General features: G+C 50.8%; 3 protein-coding genes and 1 non-coding gene across 8 annotated transcripts; 3 read left to right on the plus strand and 1 right to left on the minus strand.

The window, feature by feature from the left end:
• The first annotated feature begins 195 nt into the window (after positions 1-195).
• Positions 196-256, plus strand: LOC134415301 (U7 small nuclear RNA). The gene has a single exon (XR_010027034.1). It is a non-coding gene; the product is annotated as a U7 small nuclear RNA (small nuclear RNA).
• A 101-nt stretch (positions 257-357) lies between these two features.
• C2H12orf57 (chromosome 2 C12orf57 homolog) lies at positions 358-1,111 on the plus strand. The gene is made up of 3 exons (XM_063148524.1): positions 358-433; positions 540-716; positions 797-1,111. Exons 1-3 carry the CDS (start codon positions 376-378, stop codon positions 943-945), a joined length of 384 nt encoding a protein of 127 aa, XP_063004594.1. The 5' UTR covers positions 358-375; the 3' UTR covers positions 946-1,111.
• A 145-nt stretch (positions 1,112-1,256) lies between these two features.
• Positions 1,257-15,903, plus strand: PTPN6 (protein tyrosine phosphatase non-receptor type 6). Of its 5 annotated transcripts, XM_063148522.1 has the most exons (18): positions 1,257-2,157; positions 2,353-2,456; positions 2,792-2,910; positions 2,990-7,131; positions 7,392-7,514; positions 7,823-8,017; positions 10,076-10,295; positions 11,046-11,162; positions 11,339-11,455; positions 11,857-11,953; positions 12,351-12,430; positions 12,536-12,685; positions 12,793-12,924; positions 13,204-13,358; positions 13,658-13,725; positions 14,093-14,244; positions 14,957-15,054; positions 15,162-15,903. In XM_063148522.1, the coding sequence occupies exons 4-18, from the start codon at positions 7,124-7,126 to the stop codon at positions 15,268-15,270; spliced, it is 1,821 nt and encodes a 606-aa protein (XP_063004592.1). In that variant the 5' UTR covers positions 1,257-2,157; positions 2,353-2,456; positions 2,792-2,910; positions 2,990-7,123; the 3' UTR covers positions 15,271-15,903. The 5 variants fall into 5 exon arrangements, with proteins under 5 accessions (XP_063004592.1, XP_063004589.1, XP_063004590.1 ...); XM_063148523.1 differs by lacking the exon at positions 1,257-2,157 and having other exon boundaries at positions 2,210-2,456; XM_063148519.1 differs by lacking the exons at positions 2,792-2,910; positions 2,990-7,131.
• Positions 15,904-21,110: 5,207 nt separating this feature from the next.
• On the minus strand, positions 21,111-26,106 carry PHB2 (prohibitin 2). The gene is made up of 8 exons (XM_063148525.1): positions 25,965-26,106; positions 25,800-25,884; positions 25,646-25,725; positions 25,062-25,246; positions 22,823-22,952; positions 22,270-22,373; positions 21,785-21,862; positions 21,111-21,245 (listed from the first exon to the last, which is right to left on the minus strand). The coding sequence occupies exons 1-8, from the start codon at positions 26,089-26,091 to the stop codon at positions 21,165-21,167; spliced, it is 870 nt and encodes a 289-aa protein (XP_063004595.1). The 5' UTR covers positions 26,092-26,106; the 3' UTR covers positions 21,111-21,164.
• Between the last annotated feature and the right edge of the window lie 188 nt (positions 26,107-26,294).

Here is a 26,294-nt window from a genome sequence, read left to right on the forward strand (position 1 = left end):
TTTGCATACGGTCCGGACGGCACGGCTGGCCCGTTTGGCGGCACCGGAGACCGCCGGTATCGGCTTTGAGCGGGGCAGGCGGGCGGCATCGGGTCGGGGACCCGCAGGGGAAACGGCCCAGGAGAAGAGCGGCCCTCGCCCTCACCTCGGGGTGGGTCGGCCCGGAGGGGGTCCTCGCCCGTGCGCCCTTTCCGGCAGTGATTTCAGCTCTTTTAGAATTTGTCCAGCAGGTTTCCCGCGCCCGCGGGAAGCCCTTCCCACAGGCGGTGCAATGACAGATCGGGGCGGGGAGGCGCAGGCGCGCTCGGGCGGGGCCGGGCTGGAGCCGGCGCCCGTCGGTGTGGGGCAGCAGCCGCGGCCGCCCCGCCGCGCCCCATGGCGGCCTCCGCGCAGCCCCCGGTGCCGCCGGCGCTGAGCGCGGAGCAGGCGAAGGGTGAGTGCGGGCGGGTCCGTGTTCCGGGCGGGCCGGCGGCCGAGGGCCCGTGCCGCGCCGCTGCGTGCGGGAGGCCGGCGGGCGGCTGAGTGCCCGTGTCCCGCAGCCGTGCTGGCGGAGGTGATCAAGGCGTTCGGGGCGCCCGAGAACGCGCAGCGCATGGAGGAGGCTCGGGACAACGCCTGCAACGACATGGGCAAGATGCTGCAGTTTCTGCTGCCCGTGGCCACCCAGATCCAGCAGGACGTGATCAAGGCCTACGGGTTCAGCAGCGACGGCGAAGGTGGGTTGTTCCCCCGCCGGGCGGGATGCTCCGGGCCCGCCCGGGCAGCGGGGCGTCCCGCCCACTCCCTTCCCTTGCAGGCGTCCTGAAATTCGCCCGGCTGATCAAGTCCTACGAGTCGCAGGACCCGGAGATCGCCAGCATGTCCGGCAAGCTCAAGGCCATGTTCCTGCCGCCCATGACGCTGCCGCCGCACGGGGCCGGCACCGGCGGAGTTGCTGCCTCCTGAGCCCGCGGAGCTCTCCCGGTGCTCCGGCTGGTGCCCTGCTTCCAAGGTGCACGTCCTGTCAGCCCTGGGAACGGGGCATTGAACAAGGGAGACGCGGTCCTGGAAGGAATGGGAATGCTCCGTGTCTGCTCGCGTGTCTGCTCGCGAATAAAGCGTATGTTGAAAATGCCCGTGTTTCATGAATGGCCGTGAGCTCGGCAGTGCTGCTCCCTGGTGCAGAGGCAGGTACAGCAGTGCTCTCTGCATGACACTTGTGACGCTCTTTTGGGAGGCCCAGTAGGCACCATGTTCTGCAAAAAGGTTTGTGCAGAGCCTCGGTGTGAAGCCCTAGGATCTGGTATCAGAGAGACAGGTATTAAGCACGTTACAAGGGCAAGCATTTTCAGACGTGCTGTTTGAAGCATAATGTGTCTCTCAACACGATTAGTGCTGTTCAGCAAGTGTTGTAAGTGCCATTGAGGCCCCTGTCGCAGCAGGGTCAGTGCTAATTTACTCCTGCTCCCTTGTTTTGTGGCTGAATGTGCAATCCAGCACATTATCCTTAGTGAAAAATGCAGCGGAGAGATGCAGCAGGGAGCTGCCGAGCGTGGGAGGGCTGGGCTTGCCCCGTTTGGCTGCAGCCTGGATTACAACAACATAAACAACGTAAAATTTTTATCTCACCTTTTTTTTCGGACTGCAGAGGGATCAACCTAGTGGTGCAGCCTTGCTCCTTTGCAATGTTTTCTTTGCAGTGTCATTCAGAGGGACATCAGGTATGTCTGCTTGTAGCCTCCTGCCCTCTGTCCCTATTGTCCTTGGAAGAACTGAGGTCTTTGGCGACAGGAACAGGGGAAAAGGGCTGAGAGTGAAGGAGCCAGGCCTGGGAGAGCAGGGAGCTGCAAGCCAGGTGTGAGGGAGCTGCGTCGGGAGTTCTGTGCTCCCAGTTACAAAGCGGGCAGGAATGCAGCCAGCGAGGGCGTGAGCTCAGTGGATGGGAGGCAGGAAGAGCAGTCGGTCCCTTCCGTCTCCATCTACCTCTCCGAGCCTGGCCTTGGCCTTCCCCCACCCCTTTGATTATTCATTAACTGCAGTCCAGGAAGTGCTTTGCAAATGGTGAAAATTAAGCCCGCGGCTTGAGGCCTGAGGTTTGCCTGACCTGGAGCTGCCTCCTCCTTATTCCGCCTGGGAGCAGGCGGAGTTCGGGGCTTCGCCTGTGCACATCGGGCTCAGGTGAGTCACGGGAGGTGCTGCACCCGCAGGCACGGCCAGCTGCTGCTCCAGCGCCCCGGCACTCACCGCCATGACCATCCCGCCCCGCCGCCAGGGTGCCACGCCATCCCTCCTCTATCCAGGTCTTTGATCTCCCTCCCAAATCCGTTTCAACATCCTTTCTTGGTAATTCCAATATTGCTTTGTTTTCTTTAGTAGGACCCCACCTTGGCTGAGGGCTGTGGTACTTCCTCCACCAGCTCCTGTCAGTCCTCCATCAGTGGGGATCTGAGAGACAAGACCCTGATGCCATCCCGTGGGTGAGTGCTGTGAATGCTAGTTAGGGCAAGAAAACAAGAGTTGTCGGTGAGAAAAATAAAAATAGCAGCAGTAGGAATTAGGCGCAGAAGGGAAAAACGCCCAGTTGCTAATAGGAGCTGCCTATTAGAGGTAGCCAGAGGATTGGAGCTTGCTGTGCTTTACATCATTACTGTTGCTTCTTCTCACTTTGATAAGGAGCAAGCAGGGTTTGTGATGGCCAGTCTGCTGCAGTTCCTCTGCCACCCTGCAGCTGCAGCATCTCTGAATGGTTTTGCAGAGAGAGATGTCAGCTGCCTGGCCTTTTAAATGCTGGTTATTCCTTTATTTGCTGCAGTCTTTCCTAGCCCTTTATGGAACAAAAAGTGGGACCTACAATCCTCACAGTCAGTCCAAACAGGTGTCCTGCTCTGGAAGGGTGTCAGGAAATGGGATTCACACTGGCATTACTCTCTGGTAAGAATTTGGGCAACCACAGTGGTCCAGCACTGTGCTGGAGCCCCAAGGCCTGATGGAGAGCGTGTGGCTTTGGCAGGTCACAGGAAGATGGTCCACCAGCCCATCCCCAGGCAGCCTTTGCTCGGCACTAATGACTGAAGTACAGCAGACTTCTGTACAGAACAGCAAAACCTCCTGTCTGAAATCATCTCTGTGCTGAGATTTACAAGAAGAAGACTGACAAATGCAATGCTCATTCTCAAAAAGGGCTCCAAATTAGCTCCCCCTCAAATGTGAGAGAAGCATGGAACAATAAAGTCATTATCTGAACAGGAGGGTGCACAGTATAATGGGGAGAGCAATGAATGTGATACTAAAGTGCCAGAATCTGCTTTTGTAAAGGTAAATATGGTCCTGTAAAACTGGAGGGTTTTGAGGGACTTAGGAAACATATGGATAGGGCAGGTCTGGCCAGTACAGTTTGCTTGGATTTAAAGAATTTGGCAAAGACTCTCTCATCAAAGTCTTTAAATAAAGGCTGAAATCACAGAATAAAAAAAAAGAAGATGAAGATTTTCTTGAGTAAAGAAATACTAGAGAATATTAAATGGAAGGTGGGAATTAACATCCCATTTTTACAGCAAAGGGAAGTCATCAGTGGTCAGATCACAGGGGCCTTATCTGAAATACAGGCTGTTCAGTATATTCCCAAGTGACCTGGGAATACTGGTGAGGTGAGAAAATTGGATGATGGTAGAAAGTTATTCAGGATAATAGGGTGGGAGTTGACTTGTGAGTAATTTCAGAAAGACCTAATGGCAGTGAATGAGTGGGCAGTAGAGCAGCAGATGAAAAGGCTTATGTAAAACAATGTTCATACAGAAAAATAATACAAAAATTGCATATAAAACAATGACTGTGAACTAATGGTAATCCCTCTTTGATTATAGAAGTCCATGCAGTTGTTAGCTTAATGCTTGGTTGTAGTGAACATCAGAAATCACCACTGTCCATGACTCACCAACATTTTGAAAACCACAGTTCTGTGCCCACCTTCACTCTTATCTCCAAATCAAAATGCCAGAATTGGAAATATCTCTGAGAGAGACAGCAAAGGTGGTCAGAGGTGTAGAATAGTTCTGTACAAAAAGAACCCCTTAGTAGGGCTGGAGTCTTCAGCCCTACAAGGATGGATTTGGATGTTTCAGGTCTGTTACCACGAGTAGCTTGGAGCAAGGGGAGAGAAACAGGAACCACAGACTGATTTTCCTTTCTTTGCAACAACCAGGTGGTAAAAAAGAGGCAGGGAGCAGGTTATAAATGAGTCAAAGGAGGGGGTGTTTCTGTAACTGAGCAATGGAGCTCTTTGCCAAAGGGTGCAAAATTTGTTATGCATTTGACAGCTGACTACAAGTAGCTGCGAACAGAGGCTTAGGAAGTACAAAGGCAAAAGAAACTCTGTACACAATCTTTCTCTCTGCTCTTCCTTTGACAACCATTTTGACCTCTGCCCTGCCTAGTGCCACCCCTGCTGCCCCAAAACTGGCTCAGGTGTCTCAGGGCCCCATTTGGCTGAGTCCTGACACCTGCCAGGGTGGAGGCTCCTCCGCTGCACCGGAGACCTGTGGCAAGTGCTGAACTCCCTTGGGGGGGAGCACGTGTGCAGTTTTTCCTGATACCTAATCAGAATTTCCCTTGCTGCAAGTCATGCCTGTTGCCTCTTGTCTTTTGGTTGTGTCCCACAAAAAAGAACCTGACTTATCAGCTCTAAACCCCCATGGCCCCTTTTAGCTTGTCTCAGACAAGTGTTAAATCCCTCCTTAAGCATCTTTTCTTCAAGTTGAATAAACCCAGCTTGCTCTCTGCTATGTTCCAGGCTCTTCACTGCATCAGTGGCATTATGCTGGATCCTTTCCAGTTTCTCAGGGCCTTTTTTTCTTGCAGCAATCCAGATGTGTGGTTTTTAATAAGCTATTTCATTTATCTTCTGCTGTAAATTTGTTACTGCGCTAGCTGTGGCCTGCTTCCACGAGGGATTTACAAGATGAAGTTCGAACACCTGTGTTGTACTGAAAGCCAAACAGTGTAAGAGTAGTCTCTTTGCTGAAATCTCTTGACCTCTTAATTAGATTAAAAAGTGTTTTAGTGGCTCAGTTATAGTCTTATTATATTTAGTGGCTCAGCTGTTCCGTGCTGCAACCATTTGGGAGAGCAGCCTCGAAGATACCGACTGATGGCTTCTCTGTGGTGACATTTCCCTCCCTTACTGATAGTTTTTAATTGGATGGCCCAGATCAAAGACACCAGGGCAGCTGCATGCATCCACTCCTTTCCTAAAATGAAAGCATAAACTCATCCTCTAAATTATGTGATATGGGGTTTTTGTCCACAAAAATACTGCCAAGAGATTACACTGCACCCTGTGGCTTGTCCTTCTGGAAGATGCTGAGTTACACGGGATAAGTGCTCTCTCACCCTTTCTTATCCTGGTCTGGGCTCTTTGCCACCTTCTTCTTTCCCTGTTCCCCTGTGTCCAGCTAATGTTCAATTCCTCAGACAGATTTTCTCCTTTAGTGTAGGGTGTAGGGATGCCTAAGTTTTGGTTTTTGTCTGCCTTGGCTTCACATCGACTCAGCATGCTCTAATATGATTTTGATATCAGGAATTATTTTTTGGGACTGCTCCCTGGAAGTTCCTGCCTTTTCTCCCTTGGCAATAAACAACACTTGTTTCCTGTTCCCGCTAGACTGATTTAGGTGCCGCCTTTCTGGTGCAACTTCTACAACTTTGTGCAGAAGTTGTTCCCTTGAGTTGCTCCCGTGCATTTAAAATCTCCTTGGTTTTTAATATCAGTTCTAAGTCAGTACCTCTGGCTGCCTGCAGCTCACCACACCCCAGCTCACCATGTGCATGAAACCAGAAGCATTTCTAAGGAAGCTGCTGGAGGTGCCTGGGTTGCCTTTCTAGCAATGAAGTTTAGCTTCCCGCTCGTCTCTCCTGTACTTCCCTTTGTTGCTGGTTTCTGTCTTGGCCACGAGTTTTTGTCTAAGTCTTAGCTAGCAGCCTGTTCATCTTTTTGCAGGATTTCCCAGTCTGGTGGTATGTGGGGAAGTCTGCAGCTGCTGCTGCTGCTTGAAATGAGCAAGGTTCTTGCTGTTGCTGCTGCCCACATCACACAGGGTAGCTGAGATGGCCCCAGGGAAAAGCCAGGCTCCTTTGCCAGCTGGATTGCACTCTTAGGCCACGGCTTAGCTCCCATTCTTTCACCAGACCTGCAGACTTGAAGCGAGTGCTGTGGGCAGGGCAGTCATGGGCCACAGCTGGACACAGCCAGGTGACTGGAATGGTTTTCCTTCTTGTACTTGGCTGTCCAGGTTGTCAGCTTTGGCCTCAGTGTGGGGTGCTGGGATTTTGAAGGTCCTCGGCTCAGCTCCCTCAGTGCTGTGTGGGCTCCCTGTAGCTGTTTGTCCTGGTCTCTGCCTTGTTCCTGAGCAGCTTCACCACCCTCTCCCAACCTCCCCATCCCTTTTGAGCTACAGTGGTAGCCCATGTCAGTCCCATCCCGTGGCAGGCTGGTTTCAGGCAGGCACTGCTGTGCTCAGAGCACTAGCCTGGACCTTGAAGTCTGCAGCTCTGGGTTCACACAGATTCCCCCATGCCTGTACAGAGCATGTAGGACATTTGGGACCATTTGTGTTTCTCATTGGCCTTTTGGAGGAAAAGGGGAGCAGAGGATGAGCAGAACTGAGTTTTGTGAACATGGCCAGAACCCAAAATGCATGCGAAGAGTCAGCCCTTGGGTGCTAAAGACAGGGACCCAAAAATAATAGGGGCTATGGGGAGGAAAGACACAAAAGGAGAAGCAGAAGTGTATGCAAAGCAGCTCGGGGCTGCGGAGTGGATGGCTCAGAGCGCTTCCTGTTCCCGGAGCCGTGTGTGCCCCGCTGTGTTCGGGCTCGCGCCTGCCCCTGCCCAGCAGCGCTGCACAGCGGGCCAGGGAGCAAGGCACTTGTGCAGGGAGAGGTGCATGGAGAGGGCCTGAATGGACTGACAGTCAGCTCCTGGAGAGATACATGGCCAGCTCCCAAGAGGCGCAGGAACAGCGTGGCGTTGGGTGCCCCTGCACAGACCTCCGACTTCCCTTTCCCTTCCAGCGCAAACTGATTTTTCCTCTGTTTTTTGCGTTGCTTTGGTGGCAGCCACTTGGCCGCCTCTGCTTTCTCCCTCCGCAATGGTGAGGTAAGAGGGTCTGAGAGGTCTGTGTGTGTGAGGAATGGGACCAGGGAAGTAGGATGGATGAGGGCAAGGATGGCCCTGGAAGCCGTATCTCTCATGGGAACCATCCATAGGCTGGGGCAGGCATCAGGCAGGAAGGGATGCTGCTGCTGCTGGCTTTCACCTAGGGATGCTGGCCAGGGACCATTCTGCATCCTACAGGTCTCCACAATAGTGCCTGGCTTTTTTTATTCACTTGGTCTTGCTGTTTTTTTCTCTGCTAGGTGGTTTCACCGTGACCTGAGTGGGCTGGAAGCTGAAGCCTTACTGAAGGGACGAGGTGTCCATGGGAGCTTCCTGGCCAGACCCAGTCGGAGGAATCAGGGGGATTTTTCCCTTTCAGTCCGGTCAGTAACTTGGACCCCAGCTTCTGTCTTTGCAGTGTTACATACACAGATTGCCTAGATCCTCACATGTCCTCTGGCGTCTTCTTCATCCTGCCTCTGTCCCTCTGAGTTCTTCTCAAGCTGTAAAATGACCTCAGCTTCCCAGTGTCTTCTAGAGCCTCCCTCAAGTCGTCCAAGGAGCTTCTCTTTCCAGTCATCTTCATTCACAGAGATGGTTTGCTCTGGTTCCACGGTGGGAGGTAGTGCAGGACACCTTCCTGCCCCTTTCCCAACCACCTCATTGGACTGCCTTGTGCTTTATTCCACAGGGTTGGTGATCAGGTAACCCACATCCGCATCCAGAATACTGGGGATTTCTATGACCTGTATGGAGGGGAGAAGTTTGCCACCTTGTCAGAATTGGTGGAGTACTACACACAGCAACAGGGCTCGCTGCAGGACAAAGATGGAACCATCATCGACTTGAGATACCCGCTCAACTGTTCTGACCCCACGACAGAGAGGTACAGGGACAGCACGGAGCTGCTGTGCCTGTGATTAAATGTTTCCTGGCCTCTTTCTGTCCTGCCAGCATCCCCAGAGCAAATCCTGCCAAAAATGCCTCCCGCCTTTCTTAACCTCCTCTGTGTCCATGGGGGCAGCATCCCCAGGAATAGCTGCGTGTACCTTGATCCATCACAGCAGACCTAGCAGGGATCTATTTTTACTTCTGGTTTCCGGTTGCCTTTGCTATTTATACGCTGTTTTTGAAAGAAAAGGTTGCGGTGTCCGCTGTGGGTCTGCAGTGGTCTGTGAAGGGACGCATTGTGTGGAAGCCCTCAGTTGTGCCCCAAACCTCCCTGGTTATTCTAGGCCTGGGTGACTCACGTAGCTGCGAGCAGGACCATGTTCCCCTGCTATTCCTGGCCTGCTTAGTCTCCTTCCTGTCCCCGCTTTGCATGTGTCTCTGACACCAAGTTCCTAAATCAAATCAGGTGGCTTTGCCCTTGCGTTTTGCTTTCAGGCCCTTTGATGCAGCTCGGGGGAGCTGTCATGCCCTGCTCTGGGGTGACAAGTCCTTCTTGCACAGGTCCTCCTTGGGCACCTGGAGGCAGCGAGCAGAGAGGCTGAAACATCGGGGCACAGCCCAGCTTGCTTGGGGTCAGGCTGCAGAGGGGCAGGTCTGCTGCTGGCTGTCCTCTCCAGTCAAGGCCATTGCTTCGTGGCCCTGCAGTTTCCTCCCTTCCTCCTGCGGTTGGAAACTTACCCCCTCCCCCCTCGGGCTCTTACGAAAGCTCCTCTCACTCTCTCCCCAAGTGATTTTCCGTCACGTGGCTTTGAAGAGCTGGGCTTTGCTGGGGGAGGGAGGAGTGGGACCCATTAACCCCCTCCTCCCTGTGGGGAGGGGAGGCTGGCAGACCTCTTTGATGGGCAGGCGGCGCCAACCGATGCCAAGGTGGCACCTGAGCACATGGTGGCTGAACCGTTCTCTGAGAGGAGGTTCAGAAATTAATGACAGCTGTGCACTGTCACCAGCTGCTTCTTGCAGTGCATGAGGTGAGGGTCAGCAAAAGTTACTTGCTGAGCCCAGTAATAACTGTGTGAACCTCCTGCTGTACGTGGAGCAACCCCTTGCTCTGATCAGAGGCAGGGGAGAATGAATAAATGCCCTGGCTGCCTCTGTGACTGGGCTGTGGCCTCCTGAACTCCATCTCAGTTCATGGGAACAAACAGCCCCCTAATAATGTGAAGTTCACCAGGCCAGGCCTTCCCTGTTTTAGCTGCTCCATGGAAGTAAATCCATTCCCACATCCCGATGGTGAGGCAGGGAACACCTTGGTCAAATGGAGATGCTCCTGACCTTGTGCTAGGAGGAGAGAAGGAGCTGCTGAGTGTTTGTATTGAGGACAGGAGTGTGCACATGGATCAGCTCCTGGTGCTCAGGGTGATTGCTGCAGTGCGATGTGCTCAGAGAATGGGAATTATCCTTTGAGTGAAGAGGTGACTGAGTTTCAGAAAGAGGAGTTGCTGGAATGGTTCTTTAATGGATCTGATCTCAGCACAACCATCCACGAGCTGCTAAATCTGATGGGAGAGTTTCTGACTTGGTAGAGGCTTATTTTTGTTTCCCTGGTGTTTGAGTTTCCAGAGCCCCTTGCAGCAGTAAGGCAAGAGTCCCAATAATACTGTGAGGTGCTGAAACACACAGACTGCCCTCTCCCAGCAGGTGTTCCAGGCAGAAAGTATTACTTACCTGTGCCTTTGTGTGTGTCACACAACGGGTCACACTTTTGTGTGTGCAACGGGTGCTTTCCCGCTGTGTCCTCCAGTACCAGCCTTCTGCTCCCTAGGTCCTTTCTGTCTCCACCTCATCCCTTGCACTTTCCTCCTCTGCCCGGCTCTCCACTTTCTGTCTCATCTGCTTTTCCCAAGATCCTGCTCCTCCTTCCTTCCTCTCTGTCTCCCCCTTCCTTTCTTCCTCCCTCACCCTTCCCCAGTGCTGCTGTTTTTCACTCATCAGCTCAAGGGCATCCACTTCCCGCATCCCACCTCTTGTTTAACCCTCTCTTGTTTTTCCTTAGGTGGTACCATGGGCATCTGTCAGGCCCTGCAGCCGAGTCCCTGCTCCAGGCCAAAGCTACCCCTTGGACCTTCTTGGTGCGGGAGAGCCTCAGCAAACCTGGGGACTTTGTCTTGTCTGTGCTCACTGACCAGCCTAAGCCTGGCTCTGATGCTGCAGCGGGGGCAGCCGGTGCCTCTGGGGCGCGGCTCAAAGTCACACACATCAAGATCATGTGTGAGGTGAGCAGTGGGAGGCAGGAGGAGAGGCAGTGGTCTGATGGATGATACCAAAATGGCTGTGACAATTTCGCCTGTTTTTTCATGTGGGATGATGAGATTCCATGGAGAGAAGGCAACTGGCCTTAAATGGGATAGGAGGGCAATACACCTTCTCTGGGCTTTGATCCGCTGAGAGCACAACGCCATGAACTCCATGCGCTCAGGACAAACTCTCTGTCCTCCCTGCCAGAGGAAGTGCTTTCCTAGATGATGCAGGGTGGTGCCTATGGATCTAAACCCCAGCATTGCCTTTTTCCTGCCTTTCACCAGCTTTATTCATGGGACAGGTGGAGAGAGTGGGAGTTTGCAGCCTGGAGAAAGCTCTGGGGAGATCTTACAGCACATTCCAGTACCCAAAGGAATCTCATGGGAAAGCTGGAGAGGGACTTTTTACAAGGGCATGGAGTGATAGAGCAAGGGAGAATGCCTTCAAACTGAAATAGGGCAGGTTTAGATGGAATAATAGGAAAAAATACTGTGGGGTTGGTGAAGCACTGGCTCAGGTTTCCCAGAGAAACTGTGGATGCCCCATTCTTGGAAGTGTTTGAGGTAAGGCTGGAGGGAGCTCTGGGCAACCCAGGGTAGTGGATGGTGTCCCTGCCCATGGCAGGGGGTTTGGAATTAACAGCCCTTTGTGATGCCTTCCAACCCAAACTATTCCAGGATTCTGAGTGTTATGAGTGAGACATTACACATTCTTCCTCTGTTTAGAATGGACGCTACACAATTGGAGGGGCTGAGATGTTTGACAGCTTGACAGATCTGGTGGAGCACTTCAAGAAGATTGGAATTGAGGAGATGTCTGGTTCCTTTGTGTACCTGAAGCAGGTAAGTCCAGTTTCCTGTTTTTTAGACGCCCTTTGTGGGGGGGACTGATTTGTTGTTTTTTTCTACTTTATGTCCCTTTCCTTCTTTTTTCCATGGTGCACAGAGGACACTTTGCTCTCCAGCAGCATCTCTCTCTCTCTCTCTCTCTCTCACCTGTTGTGTTTCCCCATCCCCAGCCCTACTATGCTACGAGGGTGAATGCTGCTGACATTGAGAACAGAGTGCACGAACTGAACAAGAAGACAAGTCTGTCTGAGGAGACGTCCAAGGCTGGATTCTGGGAGGAATTTGATGTAAGAAACTGTTGGGGGACATTATTTGGCTTTTTGGGAATTCTGCATGCACTACCTCATTCTCCATCCTCGATTTCTTCCTGTACACAAATTTCTTGTGTCTTGTCAATTTATTTCTGAAAGAAGTGTCTGTTTGGAACCAGTTCCCATGGGGAATGAGTCTCATCTTTAAGTGAACCCAGTGATGTAGAAATGCGCTTTTTTATGGTTGGGAGAGTGAGTCACCAAGACAGTAAGGGCGCAAGCCTTAGACTTCTCAAGTCTAGGTTTGGTTTTCACTTCTCTGCTCCCCCACAGCGTGCCCATGTGTCATCAGAGCCACCACCACTGTGCCTCCTAGTGCCCACCTCCCCTGTCATACATTGTGACCTTGCCATGACTGTTCTTTCTTCTGCTCTCAGAGCCTGCAAAAACAGGAAGCTAAGCACCTGTTTGACCGTCATGAGGGCCAGAGACCCGAAAATAAGAGCAAGAACCGATACAAGAACATATTGCCCTGTGAGTCTTGCTTCTCCACTATAAAAAAAAATAAATGGACAGACAGGCAATGAAGAGCTGTCCAAGTCATCCCTCCCTCCAAGCCATCCCTGTCCTCCAGAGCAGGTTACAAGGTGTATGGCACTGATGATTTAAGAGCTGATGAGGAAGGTCACAGCCTTTTCCTGTCCTTGAAGGAAGGAGGGAGGGTTGCATCAGACTCATTAGCTTCTATGGTCCATCACAGAGGCAGAGAGATGGGAGGATGGAGTGAGATTGGTCTGAACCCAGAGGGAGAGCTGAGGCTGTGGGGCATCCCTGGGAATCATGACTGAGGTGGCACAGGGCAGTGAGGAGCTCTGTGTGGCTGTGCATGGAGTATCTCATTGCACTGTTCATTCTTTCACTGCACCCCCAGTTGATCACTCCAGAGTCATCCTCCAGGGAAGAGACCCAAATATACCCGGATCTGACTACATCAATGCCAACTATGTCAAGGTGAGACTCTTGAAAGACGGCTGTGTGCCTGTCCAGAACAGTGCTAAAGCAGGGCAAGGTCTGCTGCTCCTGCAGCCCTCCTGACCCTCCCCTGTCTGCACTCAGAACACCCTGATCAGCCCAGATGAGTGCACCAAGACCTACATCGCCAGCCAGGGCTGCCTGGACGCCACAGTCAATGACTTGTGGCAAATGGTGTGGCAGGAGAACACACGCATTATCGTGATGACAACACGGGAGGTGGAAAAAGGCCGGGTAAGTACCAGTCTGGAGGTGTCTCTCCTCCCTGTCAACCATTGCTCTGCTTTTTCTGTCTCTCCTGCCTTCTGCCCACCCTCACCCTGCCCTCTCTGCCCACACAGAACAAATGTGTGCCTTACTGGCCAGAGCTGGGCAGCACCAAGGAGTACGGTCCCTACCTTGTGCAGAACGCTGGGGAGCATGACGCGCTGGAGTACAAGCTGCGGCACCTCTGCGTGTGCCCGAAGGATAACGTGAGTGTGTCTGACCAAGGGCTGCCATCCAACCCCTGGCTCTCACAGCCACCATGCACCTAAACCTGGGAACTCCTGGGTGCTGTGATGATGCTGCTGTTCCAGCATTCTTGGGGGTGGTGTACCCACCAGGTTTGGGCTGGAATCACACTGGTGGAATCACCAAGAAGTGGGCAGGAGACAGATTGTCTCTGGCTCCAGACTCACCTCTCCCTGGGACAGAGGCCTGGGGCAGGACTGGGTTGCAGTTTTACCAGCGGGGTGCTTTGCTCTTCTCAGGGCAAGGCTGTGCGTGAGATCTGGCAATACCAGTACCTGAGCTGGCCTGACCATGGTGTACCCAGTGAGCCGGGAGGAGTCCTCAGCTTCCTCGACCAGATAAACCAGAAGCAAGAGAGCATCCCCAACGCAGGGCCTATTCTGGTACACTGCAGGTTGGTACAGAGGCTGGAGTTTGAAGCATCCTCCATCCCTTATCTGGGGTGAGATATAGAAAGTCTGTCCTGCTGCTTCCAGCTGTACCCCAGGATTTGTGAGTGAAGCATATGCCAGTCCCAGTATTTGCTTTTTTCTTCTTCAGTGCCCCCACAACAAACTCTCTACCTGTTGAACCCGTGACTCTTTTGTGGCATTGCTGAAAGCTGCTACAAGAGGCACATCCTTCCCCAGAAAGCAGCTGCATTTTGTTTCAGGAGCTGTCTTGCTCTGACCTCTGCTTGTCCTCTCCTTGCAGCGCTGGGATTGGCCGCACTGGGACTATCATCGTCATTGATATGATAGTGGAAACAATCTCCACCAAGGGTAAGAGGACTCAAAATGAACTGGGCTACCCAGTAGGGCTTTGCCTTTGAGTTCAGCTGCAGAGGGATGAAAACTATCAGCTGTCAGAAGGAGAAGATACTTCCATAGCTTTAAGAAAGTTGTTCTGCTGGATCTCTGTACCATATCCACTTCTTACAGCTTTAGCCTTCCCTGAGCTTTGGCTTTTCCTCCAAGGCCAGACATCAAAGATACTGAGCAGGGGGAGAGATAGGAGCTTCATACAGGAATAAAGAGTATGGAAGGAGTGGAAACTTCTTGTCTGTCCTCTGCTGTGGCTGCTTTTGGTAGAGAACTGGGGGAGGGGGCGGTGAATATGTCTGCAAGCTTTTCTGGTGCTCCTTGCTAGGGCTGGACTGCGACATTGACATCCAGAAGACCATCCAGATGGTGAGGGCCCAGCGATCTGGGATGGTGCAGACAGAGGCCCAGTACAAGTTCATCTACATGGCCATCTGCCAGTTCATAGAGGCAACCAAGAAAAAGCTGGAAATTATCCAGGTGAGAGCAAAGGGGCTCTGCTGCCCTGTCAGCCTAAGCCCTGCATGCTGCTGGCTCTGAGCTCAAGTGTTCTCTTTCAGAAGCTTTGAGCTAACACTGAGACTTACACAGACTACAATGGTACAGTAAGAGCCGTGTCCCTGTTCCTCTCTTCTAAGACTTTTAAATTCAAGAGACAAGTTCATTAGCAGTTCAAGTACCAATCCCTTCTGAACTGCTGGACAGCAGTTAAATTTTAATGCAGTTACTTTAACTATGTTCTGAATAATATCACCAAGTGCTGTTTTGTTACAAACTTTGTTAGGACAAGCAAAGACTTTCCTTGCCTCTTCTTTCCTCTTTGTCTTTCACATCCTACTTTTGCAGCTGCAAAATCTTTTCCTGCTATTTGAAAAGTGGCGTCTTTTCTCTTTCCTTGTAGCTTCTGACAGCATGCTGTAGCTCCTGCTGTTTTAATATTCTTTAGCAGAAATTTGGGACTTTTAGGCGTTCTAGTGCCTCCAGAGATTTGCTGCCCCACTGTTGCCTCCTGTACAAGGCTGCATTTGCACCTGCTGCACACCTCTGGCAGTGGCAGTGTGCTGAGCCCAGGCACTTCAACAATCCACTAACTTCCACTGAGATCCTGGCACAAAGTGGGCTTTAACAGCCAGAACTCTTCCATGGTGCCTCCAGATCACCCTCTTCTAAGCCTGTTTTTCCTCTCCTGCAGTCTCAGAAAGGCAAGCCAAACGAGTGTGAGTATGGGAACATCGCCTACCCCCCTGCAGTGAGGAATGCACACCCCAAGGTTTCCCGAAAACCCTCCAAGTAAGAGCTCACCCAAAGCAGAGACCCAGCTCTGCCTGCCCCTGGCAAGTCTGCCTGCTGGCTTGGCTGGCTTTTACCTCTTCCTCACTTTTTCCCTGGTCTTACAGGCAGAAAGAGGAGTCAACAGTGTACGAGAACTTGGGGAAAAAGGAGGAGAAGGTGCGGAAACAACGCTCCTCAGAGAAGAAGCTGAAAGGCTCACTAAAGAAAAAATAATCATACATTGCAGGGACCCCATGGGGGTTTGAACCTGGGCTGCAGGACTGGAGCTCACATCCCAGCTGGCCTGTCTCACATTCCTTGCTCTTGGACTGGAACAAAGCCTTCCCCTTCTCTCCTGTGCCAGCTTTCAGTGCTGTGACCCATGGAGACAGTATCTCAGCTGACCAACTCCATGGTCCCTTGCCTGTGCAGGCCAGCAAAACACTGCCCTCTCATCATCCATTAGCAGGAAAAGGTCACACCCCTCCTTCCCTTGCTCCCTGAGCACCAGGCCCAAACCCACCTCTGCTGTGTCAGCTTCAGAGGAATTCTCAGCCAAGAGCTAAGGAAGGTCAATCCGGGAGCTACATCTCTGCCCAGTGCTGTGAGTTAAGAGTTTATCCTGTTTGTGTTCCCTGAAGCCTCAGCTTTTCAAGTATGAAGGTTTGGGCCTGTTTCAGCTCAGCTCCTCTGCAATTCAACAGGAGACTTCCTCCTTCCTTAATACCAACCTTCTGCCCCTCTTATCCTTTTGCTATCCCATCCTTCACCAGGATGCTGTAAATATACCAGAATTTGATGTGATGGCCATGTTTTCTGTTTTGTTTGTAAATAAACTTGTGTTTGTTTGGCTACCAGGTCCCAAAAGGTGTTCTCCGAGTGTTAGCTGTACTTCTGATTTTACCTGCAGACCTGAAAAGACTCAGAAGGATGGCTCCAGCTTAGTTTTCCTGATTTCATGTTGCCTTCAGGCTTCTGAACAGAAGCTGTGACCAATTATGGTGGCCTCTTGCTGTGAGGCTCAAGTGTTGGTGGTCAGCAGGGAAGCCTGAGCACAGAAAGTCAGGTGTGACAAACTCTGACACAGCTTTTATATCTAAATTTTACTTGTGGGTTTTCAAAATGTGAACAGACAAAGCCACAGTTGCTGTGACCTTGTACTGGTAACGCTGCCACTTCCAGCAGCAGCCTGGTTCAAAGGCCTCCAGGGCCCCCTTCCCACCAGGATTTATACACAATGCATTGGGAGGAAGGACACTGCTTGCTGTCATTTGATATGGCAAGAAAGTTGGTTGGAAGCATTTGGAAGGCAGAAGAGACTTTGTGAACAGAGCCTCTTTCTGTGTGCCAGCCCTCAGCTTCCCTTTGCCTGTGAGCCCATAGGCCTGTGTGTGCATTTCCCAGCTGGCTCTGCCATTCCATTGCCACTAGAGGAAGAAACAGGAAAGGGGCAGTGGGGGAAATAAGGGGCAGAAATAAAAATGGGTGGAGGGACATGCTGTGTTTCATGATGCCAGATACCCTCTTGTAAGCAATGGGAAGGGGCTAAAGTCCTGGCCCTAAGGAAACATCTACCTTTGCCTGAGACCCCTGGGTAGCTTCAAAGGACAGGACCCACTCTCTTCCTTCTTAAACAGCTGCCACAGCCTAAAGCAAGGCATACCAAGGGTTAGCTTAAACTCTACCTGAAGCCTGAAAATGAAGACATCTTGTGGAACAAGCTCAGGTTACTGAGAACCTTCTTTGTGTTCAAATCCTGAGCTTGATGTGTCCATAGTGTCCAGTCTACAAAAAATTTTGGCAGAACAAGAACCTTCCTGATTGCACATGAAGAAATACAGCACTGTCATAAGCAGTTTACTCTCCTTTGCATAGGATCTGTTACACACAAATACTTTGGGGTGACTATTTGAGAATGCATTTTCAAAGCTGGTTCAAAGAATTTGTGCTTCCGTGACGCTGCAAGTCCACATATATAGGTATTAGTTATGGCTTGGATTGCCAGTAAGCCTTAAACTAGGAATCCATAGATTTTATCTGTTCCTTTAAAGATCTTGTGCTGTGCTTCACCAGAGGAAGAAGTCCCTAAAGGCCTCTTTTCTTCCCTGGAGAGCTCAGGTTGGAGTTGTTTGTAAAAAGAGATGGTTGGTTGTAAACAGACATGGTCTCCGGGGTGGCTGTCTTGACCATCATGATCATGAAACAGCTGAGTTGAAAGTCCTTGAGATAGGAGAAAAACTGTAAGTAAAGCTCCTGCCCTGGACCTGGGGAGAGCAGACTTTAGGCTGCAGGGAAGCAGTTGGTAAGTCCCCATGGATCTGCTTTAGAGGACAGTGGGGTACATAAAAGCTGCTCACTTTTTACAGGGCCTCTTCTCAGGAGCACAGGAACAGGCAGTTACAATGTGTCAGAAGTCCAGCCAGCGAGGCTGAGGGCTGGCTTGGCTTAGCAAGGAGCTCCTTCTGCAACTCAGCAGAAAGTGTATGGACTTTGGAAAGGACAGATTATGCAGGGGGACAGACATGCTCCTTGCCACTCTAGGGAAAAAAATCCCAAGCCTGAGTTGAAGCTGGCTGGTACTACAATGGGTAAAAATAGGCATTTTAAAGTATGTTAAGAGCAGAAAGAAGACTAAAAGAAACACTGGTCTGTCACTTGATGAGGTGGGTCACCTCATCCCCAAACAGTGATGAAGCAGAGACATTTAATGCTGCCTTTGCTTCTTCCTCTGACATTGGTGATGGGGGGGTGTCAGAGCCCTGGGCTGGATGGCCATGACTGGGGGAATGATGAACTCCCAGCTGACTTGGAACTTGTATGGGATTTGCTGCTGCAACTGGATGCACCCAAGTCTATGGGGCCCAGTGGGATTCCTCCCAGGGTACTGAAGAGGTGGTCATGTAACTGTGAGACCTCTCTCAGTTATTAATCAGCAGCCTTGGGAATCTGTATAAGTTGACACGGAGGCTGGCAAATGTTGTCCCAGTTTTCAAGAAGGGCAAGAAAGAAGATCTTGGTAATTACAAGTCAATCAGTTTCACTTTGGTGTCTGGTAAAACTGTGGAGAAAATTAGTCTGGAAGCTATCAAGAAAAAGACTTGAAAGGCAATGTGGTCATTGATCAAAGTGTGCATGAGTTCTTGAAGGCAAAGTCATGCCTTACAAATGTAATAACCTTTCACAACAAGGCTACCCACCTAGCAGTCAAAAGGAAGGCAGATGTGGGGTGTTTTTTTTTGTTTTGGCAAAGCTTTAGATATATCCCTCTGGACAGCATTCAGCACACAGCCACAATTTCATCCACACAAAACTGAACAAGAGCAAATGCCAGATTCTGCACCCAGAATGCTGCAATCCTGGATGTGAACACAGACTGAAGGATGAGACTGGGGTGCAGCCCTGCAGAAAAGGCTCTGAGCATTCTGAGTGATGGCAGGCCCTGCCAGGTGTGTTGTGCTAGCATAGAACAGTTAGCTGGCCAAAGAAGTGAGGGTCCCACTGCACTCAGCTCCAGCCTCACCATCACTGGGTGCAGCTTCAAGCTCCAGAATACAAGGAGGATATAAAAATAATTATAATGTGTCCAAAGGAGGGCAACAAAGACAGCAAGGAAATGTGTCACTTACAAGGAGCAGCTGAGGATACAAAGTTAATTCAGCTTGGAGAAGACCAAGGGCTGACCTAACACCTTCTCATCAGGGGCAGCAGAAGGGGGGTGCTGATCTCTTTTCTTTGGTGTCCAGCAACAGGACACAGGGAATGGCTCAAAGCTGCACAGGGGAAAGTTCAGGTTGGATATCAGAAAAAAAGGTAATTTACAGGATGGCCAAGCTCCCCAGGGGAGCAGCCATAACCTTGAGTCTGTCTCTGTTCAAGATGTGTTTAGACAATGCTCTCACCTAAAGTTTAACTTCTAGGTTTCCCCAGACTTCATCCTTGTGAGTTCCTTCCAACTCAGGACATTCTATGATTCTATGCTGCTTTGATAACCTCAAAGCCTTAAATCTTGGTACAGAACACCCCAGAGAAACAGCAGAGAAGCTCCCCCTAAAGGACACAAGATCTTGCTGTTGAAACACAAGCAAAGGAGAGTTTAGTCAGTGGAGGAAGATTTCTCCTTCTCTTTTCAGCCAGGAAAGCAGAGGGGAAAAAGCCCAAGGTGTAACAATGGAGGCCAGGACACAGCATAAAGTTGCTGTTGTGACCTGGAAAAGCAGGTCAACCTACCCTCATCTGCAGCCCTTCCTCACAGGCAGCTAAGGAACCAGCCTGGTCACCCACACAGCTCTGTGAGCATCCAAACATCTCTCCCCTCTCCCCACTCTGTGATGATCTGCCAGTGACCCTGAGTGAATTTCTTTCTTTTGTTCCTTTCCCTTCATCATCCTCATTCCAATTTCAACCAAATAAAATCTCTGTTCCACCTCTCACTACATAAAATAACCACTTTTTTTCCCCATGCACTAAGCACACTTAGACACAATAAAAAATTGGTTGTTTTTTTTTTTTTTTCTTTAATTTTTACAAATATCTGAAAGCATCACTGAGCAGACAGTGACACAAGTAAGATATTCCAGCAGTGACAGGCACCCAATGAATGGCATTGTCCTGAATTCAGTCCCCGGTTCTCTTGGGATCAAGAGTGAGAGAGAATCAAAATTTACTAGAAAAAAAAGCCTGGTGCTGATGGCAGAAGAACTCCCTCACTTGGCCAAAAAATAATTTGATATCCTACAGAAATCTAAATATTAAAGAAGATTAGAGGCAAATATCCACGTGGGTTAATACCAGTAAGCCCCTTTGCCCCCTCTCCAAATTTAACTGGTGGGATGAGGATGGAATTGCAGCTGCCTAGAGGCAGAGCCCATTCCTGTAACTGAATCACCACAGATGGAGCAGAGGCATGGGGACAAAATCTGGCTACTGGATTAAAAACTTCATAGTGAGGACAAACAATACTAGTGGAGGGAGTTCAAAGATCCTCACTCTTATCTTCTGCTGGTCAGCAATGCTGGTTCTAGGAATCTTCAGCTTCTTTCATTTCTTTCCTTTGGGTAGGAGGCTGTCACTGAAAGGGAGACAGAAGGGAGTCATCAGTACAAGTCACCAGAAAGGACAAGCAAAGCTGTACCAGCCCCTGAATATGGATTCTGAGGTATGGGTCACACCCAAAGGATCTGGACTTCCAAGTCCTTCCTATTAGGCAAGTGTTTTGGTATTTTTTCCAAAGCCCCTTAAATCTTCTGGAACAAATGTAACAGAATCTGGTCAGATGTGAGGAAAAAGGATGTTATAACCAAAGATCCCAGAGAAAAGAAACCAACTCTGGCTTCCCTTCTCAGTTCTGAGAAATCTAAGCTTTTAGCTGCATCCTGTTAGCTCAGCTGGCACTGAATTTTTCAGTAAACACTGGACAGATTAGGCAAAGCCACCAAACTCCTGACAGCTCTGAAAGCAGGAGATGGAGTGGTCTCACATGAACTGGAAAGCTTTTGGACAATAACAAAAGCATCTTCCCCAGAGATCATCAGCCCAAACCACCACAAATTCCCAAGATCATCTGCCTGTCACCTTCTAGCCCTGTCTGCCATAACCACAGGATGCCCTGCACATGTGGTAGCTCAGAGAAGGCTCCACAGTTACTGCTGCCTTTCCCATGCAAGGCTCCCTACGAGGCACACATGGAGCTCCAATTACTGCACACTCCATGTACATGTTTGTGTGGCTCCCCGCAAGGAAAGCTTCAAGTTTCACATCACAAATGGGAATTGAGGTGGGGACTGGAATAAACCTGCTGGGGCCAAAATGGCCCAGGCCAGAAACATGCCAGGCACCAGGAAACAGCAACACCCTGGTTCCAGTACTAACAAAGGGATCAAAATGTGCAGTGCCTTACCTTCCTCTGTGTCAGCAGATGCAGTAAGGGGTGCAGGGTGGGAAAGAAAAAAAAACAAGAGTAAATTGATGAGATTAAACAAAAAACCCCATTCCCACAGTAGGAGAGGCTGCTCCCTACTTGGCTATACCCTCTGACATTGGGGTCCTCTCAGAAAAAGATCCTGAGAGAGCTCCAGAAAGGGGAGCAGCTTCCCAGGCAGGGTGCAGACAAACCCAGGCACCCAGCCCCTTTACCTGGTGAAGGCCTCATCCTGCAGGTTCAGTACCAAGTTATCTGCTGTGAGATACACACGGTTTTGTGAGGCAGCAATCTGAAAAAGAAATTCATTACAGACATGGCATCCAGGACTAAAAATGCACATAGAGGAACAGCACCAGGAACCCACCTCCCCGTTCAGATACAGCACTCTTGTTAATTACTTAAGATCTCATTTAAATCAATACAATTCCCCAAAACAACTCCCTACCTCCTGAGTTCCCATCCCAGAGCCATCAGACTTTCTAAAAGAAGCGTTCATTCTGTCTCTCTGTCACAAAGACCTTTGATCCCACATTTTTTCTGTCCCCCTTTCTCAGCTGCAGCTAACCAGAAGCTTTAGGTGGCTGCGGGAGAGGGTGGGTGATGGAATCTGATGTGGATCTGGCCATGTCATATGAAGGGCATGAACTCTGAGCCTCACATCTAATTGCAGATCCTCGCTAAGTCTTAAGCTCTACTTGAGCAGAGAAGGGCTGGGCAGGAACAAAGATCAGGACAGGGCAGATCACATTCGCCTTAAATTCATCATGTGGCCACTGGGTTGGGGGGGACACAAGGGCTGCAAAAGAACAAAGGGAATTCTGTGCTCACCGTTTTTGAGATGTTTTGAGCAGCTCGGATCTTACGTAGTTTGATGTAGCCTGGGTTCCTGCTGAGAGCTTCCCCGAGGTACAAGGGAACCAAAGTTAAGGAAAATCCCACAAACAGAAGCCGCTTACCCTCAAGGAATTCTTCCTAAGCCATATTAAAGAACATCTCAGTGGGTAAAAAGCAATCTCTTTCCCAGTAACATGAGCCTTTGGGTAAGCATATTTTCACCTGCCCAGACATGGACATTATGGATTATGGTCACACACAGCCAATGAAAGTTAAACTTTACAACAAGGAGCGCAGGTCCATGGCCTGTAACCTCAGACAAACCTCGCTCCAGCTGACTGCAGGAAGGGAAAAAAGAACAGTGACCTACTTGAGCTATCAACAGATCACAGTCTCCTAAGCATGAGCCCAGTGTGACAGATCCTCAGCACTGCCAAGCTCACAAGCCACATCCCACAAAATCTCCTGAAGCAGGATATCATCTTGGCAGCTGTCGCTTCTCCTTCAGCCTGAACTATCTTCTGCTTCTGCTCCTGCTTGGCCTTCTCCACCAGGAACTGGGCACGCTGTGCCTCCTGCTGGGCTGCAGGGAGAAGGGACACAGGCATTGGAAACACATTGTCTCTACCATCAGAACCTGACAGCTGAGACCAGGGGCTCTGCTTCCCAAAGAACCAGTAACATTCTGGGAACACATCCAAGTACAAAACATACCTGTAAAACCCACAGCACCCAGAGCCTCCACACGTACCCCCCACAGTGAGCGACAGAGTCCCAGTCTGAAGAGGAACCTTAGTTTTGGGAACACAGTCCCTCCTGTGGTCTATCCCATTAGCTACGGCTTTCTGGTAACACTTGCAAAATAAACCTGTTCAGCTCTGTTACTAAGGAGGCTTAGAGATTTGTAACCCTGTGCCTGAACTTATACAGTGACACAGCAGTGACACACTAGCCCAAATTCCACCTCCTTGTTTAATAGCTCAGTGAAAAGGCAAAGGCAATCCACCCTTGTCAGGCGCCAGTGGAACTCACCCACTTGCTTAGCCTCCACAGCAGCTGTGTATTCACGGCTGAAACTGAGCTCTGTGATAGCCACATCATCCAGGATGAGGCTGAAATCCTTGGCTCTCTCTGTCAGCTCTCTCCTAATGAGCAGAGACACCTGAAACATACACACAGCAACAAGAGTAGTCCCAAGCACAGGGTGCTCTCACTTCCTGAGCACTCCAAAAGCAAAGCACAACTGCTCCTCACAGCATTGGGAGAGACATTCCCCAACCCCAGCTCCAAACCACGGACATCTACACCACCTCTGAGTAACATATCCACAGCCACAAAAACCATTTTCAAGACTCTATTACAGCTCATTTATAGTTACTACTAAACTGCTCTATGCAAATAACACTGTGAAAGTAAAAAACCTTGAAAGCATCTTTTGCTTTCACATCCTGCTACATCCAGTTCCATAGTTCCCACAGTTTTGACAATAAGCATTTCGTTATCCACCCTGGTTTTGCCACTGTCTGCAGGCTGTGCTTTCATAACTGTACTCCAACACAAAAAAAGAAATGACCACAGAAGTTTTTTAACCTGTATCACATCTCTTAATACAGTAGCTACTTGTCTCATGTAGCTACTCCGTTTTTTTTGGCTGCTTTGGCTGGGTGTTGCTGTTAGATACTTTGATTTATTCTACTCTTACTTCCCAGCACCTTTTTCAGGCAGCCTGACCAGTCCTGCACCAAATATTGACTTAAACAGAAACTATTGCTACAGTATCACATGCTTGGCCAGCAGAGCATTTGCTTTTACTTTTACTGCAGCAGTTTCTGAGCAGAACTCTAAAGAGTGGCTCAGAAGAAACCTTTCCTGAGGGAGCTGTGAGTGCACAATTACATGAAATCACTGATTTTTTTTCTATCAATCCCTTCAATACCACAAAACTTTATAATAAAAAGCACTGGATGGATACATGACAAAAAGACAAATGTAATTCAGTTTGTTCCAAAATTCCAGAGATCAAAGAATGATTATTATCTGAGATCACAAAGGCTTAACCTTAGCCTTTGTTCCAGCACAGCTGAAACCCTCACAGATGTTCCTTGCTGTCCCATCCTCTCCATTCTTTCTACATGAAGACCAACAAATCCCTGCAGTGCACTCCACATGGATGAGCACAAAACCCTGAAGCCCCTCACCAGGGGAATGCAGATAATTTCTTACAACAAAACCTAAGGATACTCAGTTCTACTCTTTGGTTCTTTTGACATGGATGAGTGATGTGGTCTCTGATAGCTGAGAAATGCTTTGTATTTGATCTAACAACTTTTCCTCTTCAGCACTGTCCTGGTCCTTCAGGACCTCCTCTAAAACCTTTTACAACAAGAGCAGCACACCCTCTCTGCACCAGCTCTAAAGGGATGAGAGCTCTCAGAATCCCTGGCAAACTATTACAATACAAACTTTCACAACAGGCATTTTAAAGCTAGATGTTTCTAATATTTTGCAACACTCCCCCATGGAACAGTCCAAGCCTTTTCTAATCAGTGCCTACACGGAGGGTGCCAAGACAACTGAGCCAGGCTTTTCTCAGTGATGTCAAACAATAAAACAAGAAGCAATGGGCAGAAACCAGGACACAAGAAGCTCCACCTAAATATGAGAAATAACTTCTTTACTGTGCAGGTGACAGAGCACTGTAACAGGCTGCCCAAGGAGCTTGTGGAGTCTCCCTCACTACAGACACTCCAGGACCATGTGGATGCAATCCTGTGCCATGTGCTCTGGGATGACCTTGCTTGAGCAGGGAGGCTGAACCAGATGACCCTCTGTGGTTCCCTTCCAACCTGACCCATGCTGTGATTGTGAGCAGAAGTTATCTGTGACCTTCTGAAGCATCCATCACTGACAAGTTAGTGCTTTGTTAACTGCTCATTCCCATTGTTTTTCAGATCTTTCAAAACTGCTTAATTTGCTCTGACAGTCATTCCAAGATCTGTATTTTAAAAGGCTGGTCCACTGACACCTGTGGACAATTAAGCAAACCAGCTCCTTCTCCCCTAATGTTACATTCTGGTACACTCTGCGCACCAACAGACCCAGTTTACCCCTGGGAAGCTGCCAACAGAGTATTTATACCTGTACTGGAATCAAACTGTACGTGGGACACGTTTCCCACCTGGATGCACTCCCCAGCTGAGCACAGCCACCCTTCCCTCCCCTGCTCCCCCCACCCAGCAGCTCCGAGCCGAGGCTGCCGGGCCGGGCTCACCTGGGCCCTCTGCGTGATGAGCTGCGAGGCGTTGAACTTGGCCACGACGCTCTTGAGCACCTCGTTGACGATGGAGGGCAGCACTCGCTCCTCGTAGTCCAGCCCCAGGCGCTGGTACATGCTGGGCAGCTCGGCGGCGTTGGGCCGCGTCAGCACCCGCAGGGAGATGTTCACCATCTGCAGGTCTGCGGGCACAGCCGGCTCAGGGCTGGGGCACAGGGAGAGCCCCCGCAGCCCTCAGCCGGGATGGGACAAGGACAAGGAGCAGCGGTACCCACGGGGAGAGGGGCGTTCTGGTTGGAATTAGGAGGAAATCCTTTACGGAGAGGGTGGTGAGGCACTGGCACGGGTTGTGCAGGGAAGCTGTGGATAGCCCAGCCCTGGAGCTGTTCGTGACCGGGTCGGACGGGGCTTTGAGCAACCTGGGCTGGTGCAAGGAGTCACTATCCGCGGCACGAGATTGTGACTAGACGATTTTTAAGGTCTATTCCAAACCCTTAGCATTCCATAATTGTGCGAGGAGCGCCAACACTATGGCGGAATTCCTGTCCCGTGCCTCCCCCCTCGCGGCCCCTGTGTCTCACCTTTGGAACCGGTGGGGGAGGAGATTTTCCGCGGCCGCGCTCGGATGTCGTAGATGATGGGATACTGGAACCAGGGGATCCTGCGGGAGCGGAGCCGCGTTAGGGGCGAGGGCCCCGCCGGGCCCGGGAGAGGGCCGGGGGGGCCGGGCCCTACCTGAAGTGCAGCCCCTCGGCCAGGATGGTGTCCTGCTGCACGCCGCCGATGCGGTTGAAGAAGATGGCGCGCTGGCCGCCCTCCACTGCGGGGAGAGAGCGGAGGCTTGGTCAGCACGCGTGGCGGGCATGAAGGATCCGAGGGCTTAGGGGGGACTCCACTCACCAATGAAGACGGACTCTCGCACGCCATAGGCCAGGGCACCGGCGCCCAGCAGCAGCTTAAGCGCGGTGCCGACGCCGCGGGGCCCGGTCGGCAGCCGCCCTGCCAGGTCCTTCAGGTTCTGCGCCATGGTCGCCCCGCCGCCGCCCCCGCCGGGAAGGACACCGGAAGGAGCGACCGCCGTACCGCTCCGGCGGGAAACCGCGGTGCCAGGAGCGCCCCCGCTGCCCCTTCCCACCCCCAGCACTCGCCTTCCGGCGCGGCGGCCGAGGCGCTCCGGAAGCGGGTCCGGCCGGCGCCAGATAGAGGGCGCGCCCCGGCGCCATCTTGGGT

This window comes from Melospiza melodia, chromosome 2 (assembly GCF_035770615.1).
Source record: "Melospiza melodia melodia isolate bMelMel2 chromosome 2, bMelMel2.pri, whole genome shotgun sequence".
NCBI classification, from domain to species: Eukaryota; Metazoa; Chordata; class Aves; order Passeriformes; family Passerellidae; genus Melospiza; species Melospiza melodia.

Excerpts from the sequence above, each read along its gene's own strand:
- PHB2 (XM_063148525.1), bottom strand. The coding sequence starts at position 26,091 with ATGGCGCAGAACCTGAAGGACCTGGCAGGGCGGCTGCCGACCGGGCCC. Across the intron at positions 25,726-25,799 it reads GCCGAGGGGCTGCACTTCAG|GATCCCCTGGTTCCAGTATC; the intron begins GTAGGGCCCGGC and ends CCGCTCCCGCAG. Across the intron at positions 25,247-25,645 it reads CTCCCCCACCGGTTCCAAAG|ACCTGCAGATGGTGAACATC; the intron begins GTGAGACACAGG and ends CTGTGCCCGCAG.
- C2H12orf57 (XM_063148524.1), top strand. The coding sequence starts at position 376 with ATGGCGGCCTCCGCGCAGCCCCCGGTGCCGCCGGCGCTGAGCGCGGAG. Across the intron at positions 434-539 it reads GAGCGCGGAGCAGGCGAAGG|CCGTGCTGGCGGAGGTGATC; the intron begins GTGAGTGCGGGC and ends CGTGTCCCGCAG. Across the intron at positions 717-796 it reads GTTCAGCAGCGACGGCGAAG|GCGTCCTGAAATTCGCCCGG; the intron begins GTGGGTTGTTCC and ends CTTCCCTTGCAG.
- PTPN6 (XM_063148519.1), top strand. Across the intron at positions 11,954-12,350 it reads ATACAAGAACATATTGCCCT|TTGATCACTCCAGAGTCATC; the intron begins GTGAGTCTTGCT and ends CTGCACCCCCAG. Across the intron at positions 12,925-13,203 it reads GCGTGTGCCCGAAGGATAAC|GGCAAGGCTGTGCGTGAGAT; the intron begins GTGAGTGTGTCT and ends TGCTCTTCTCAG.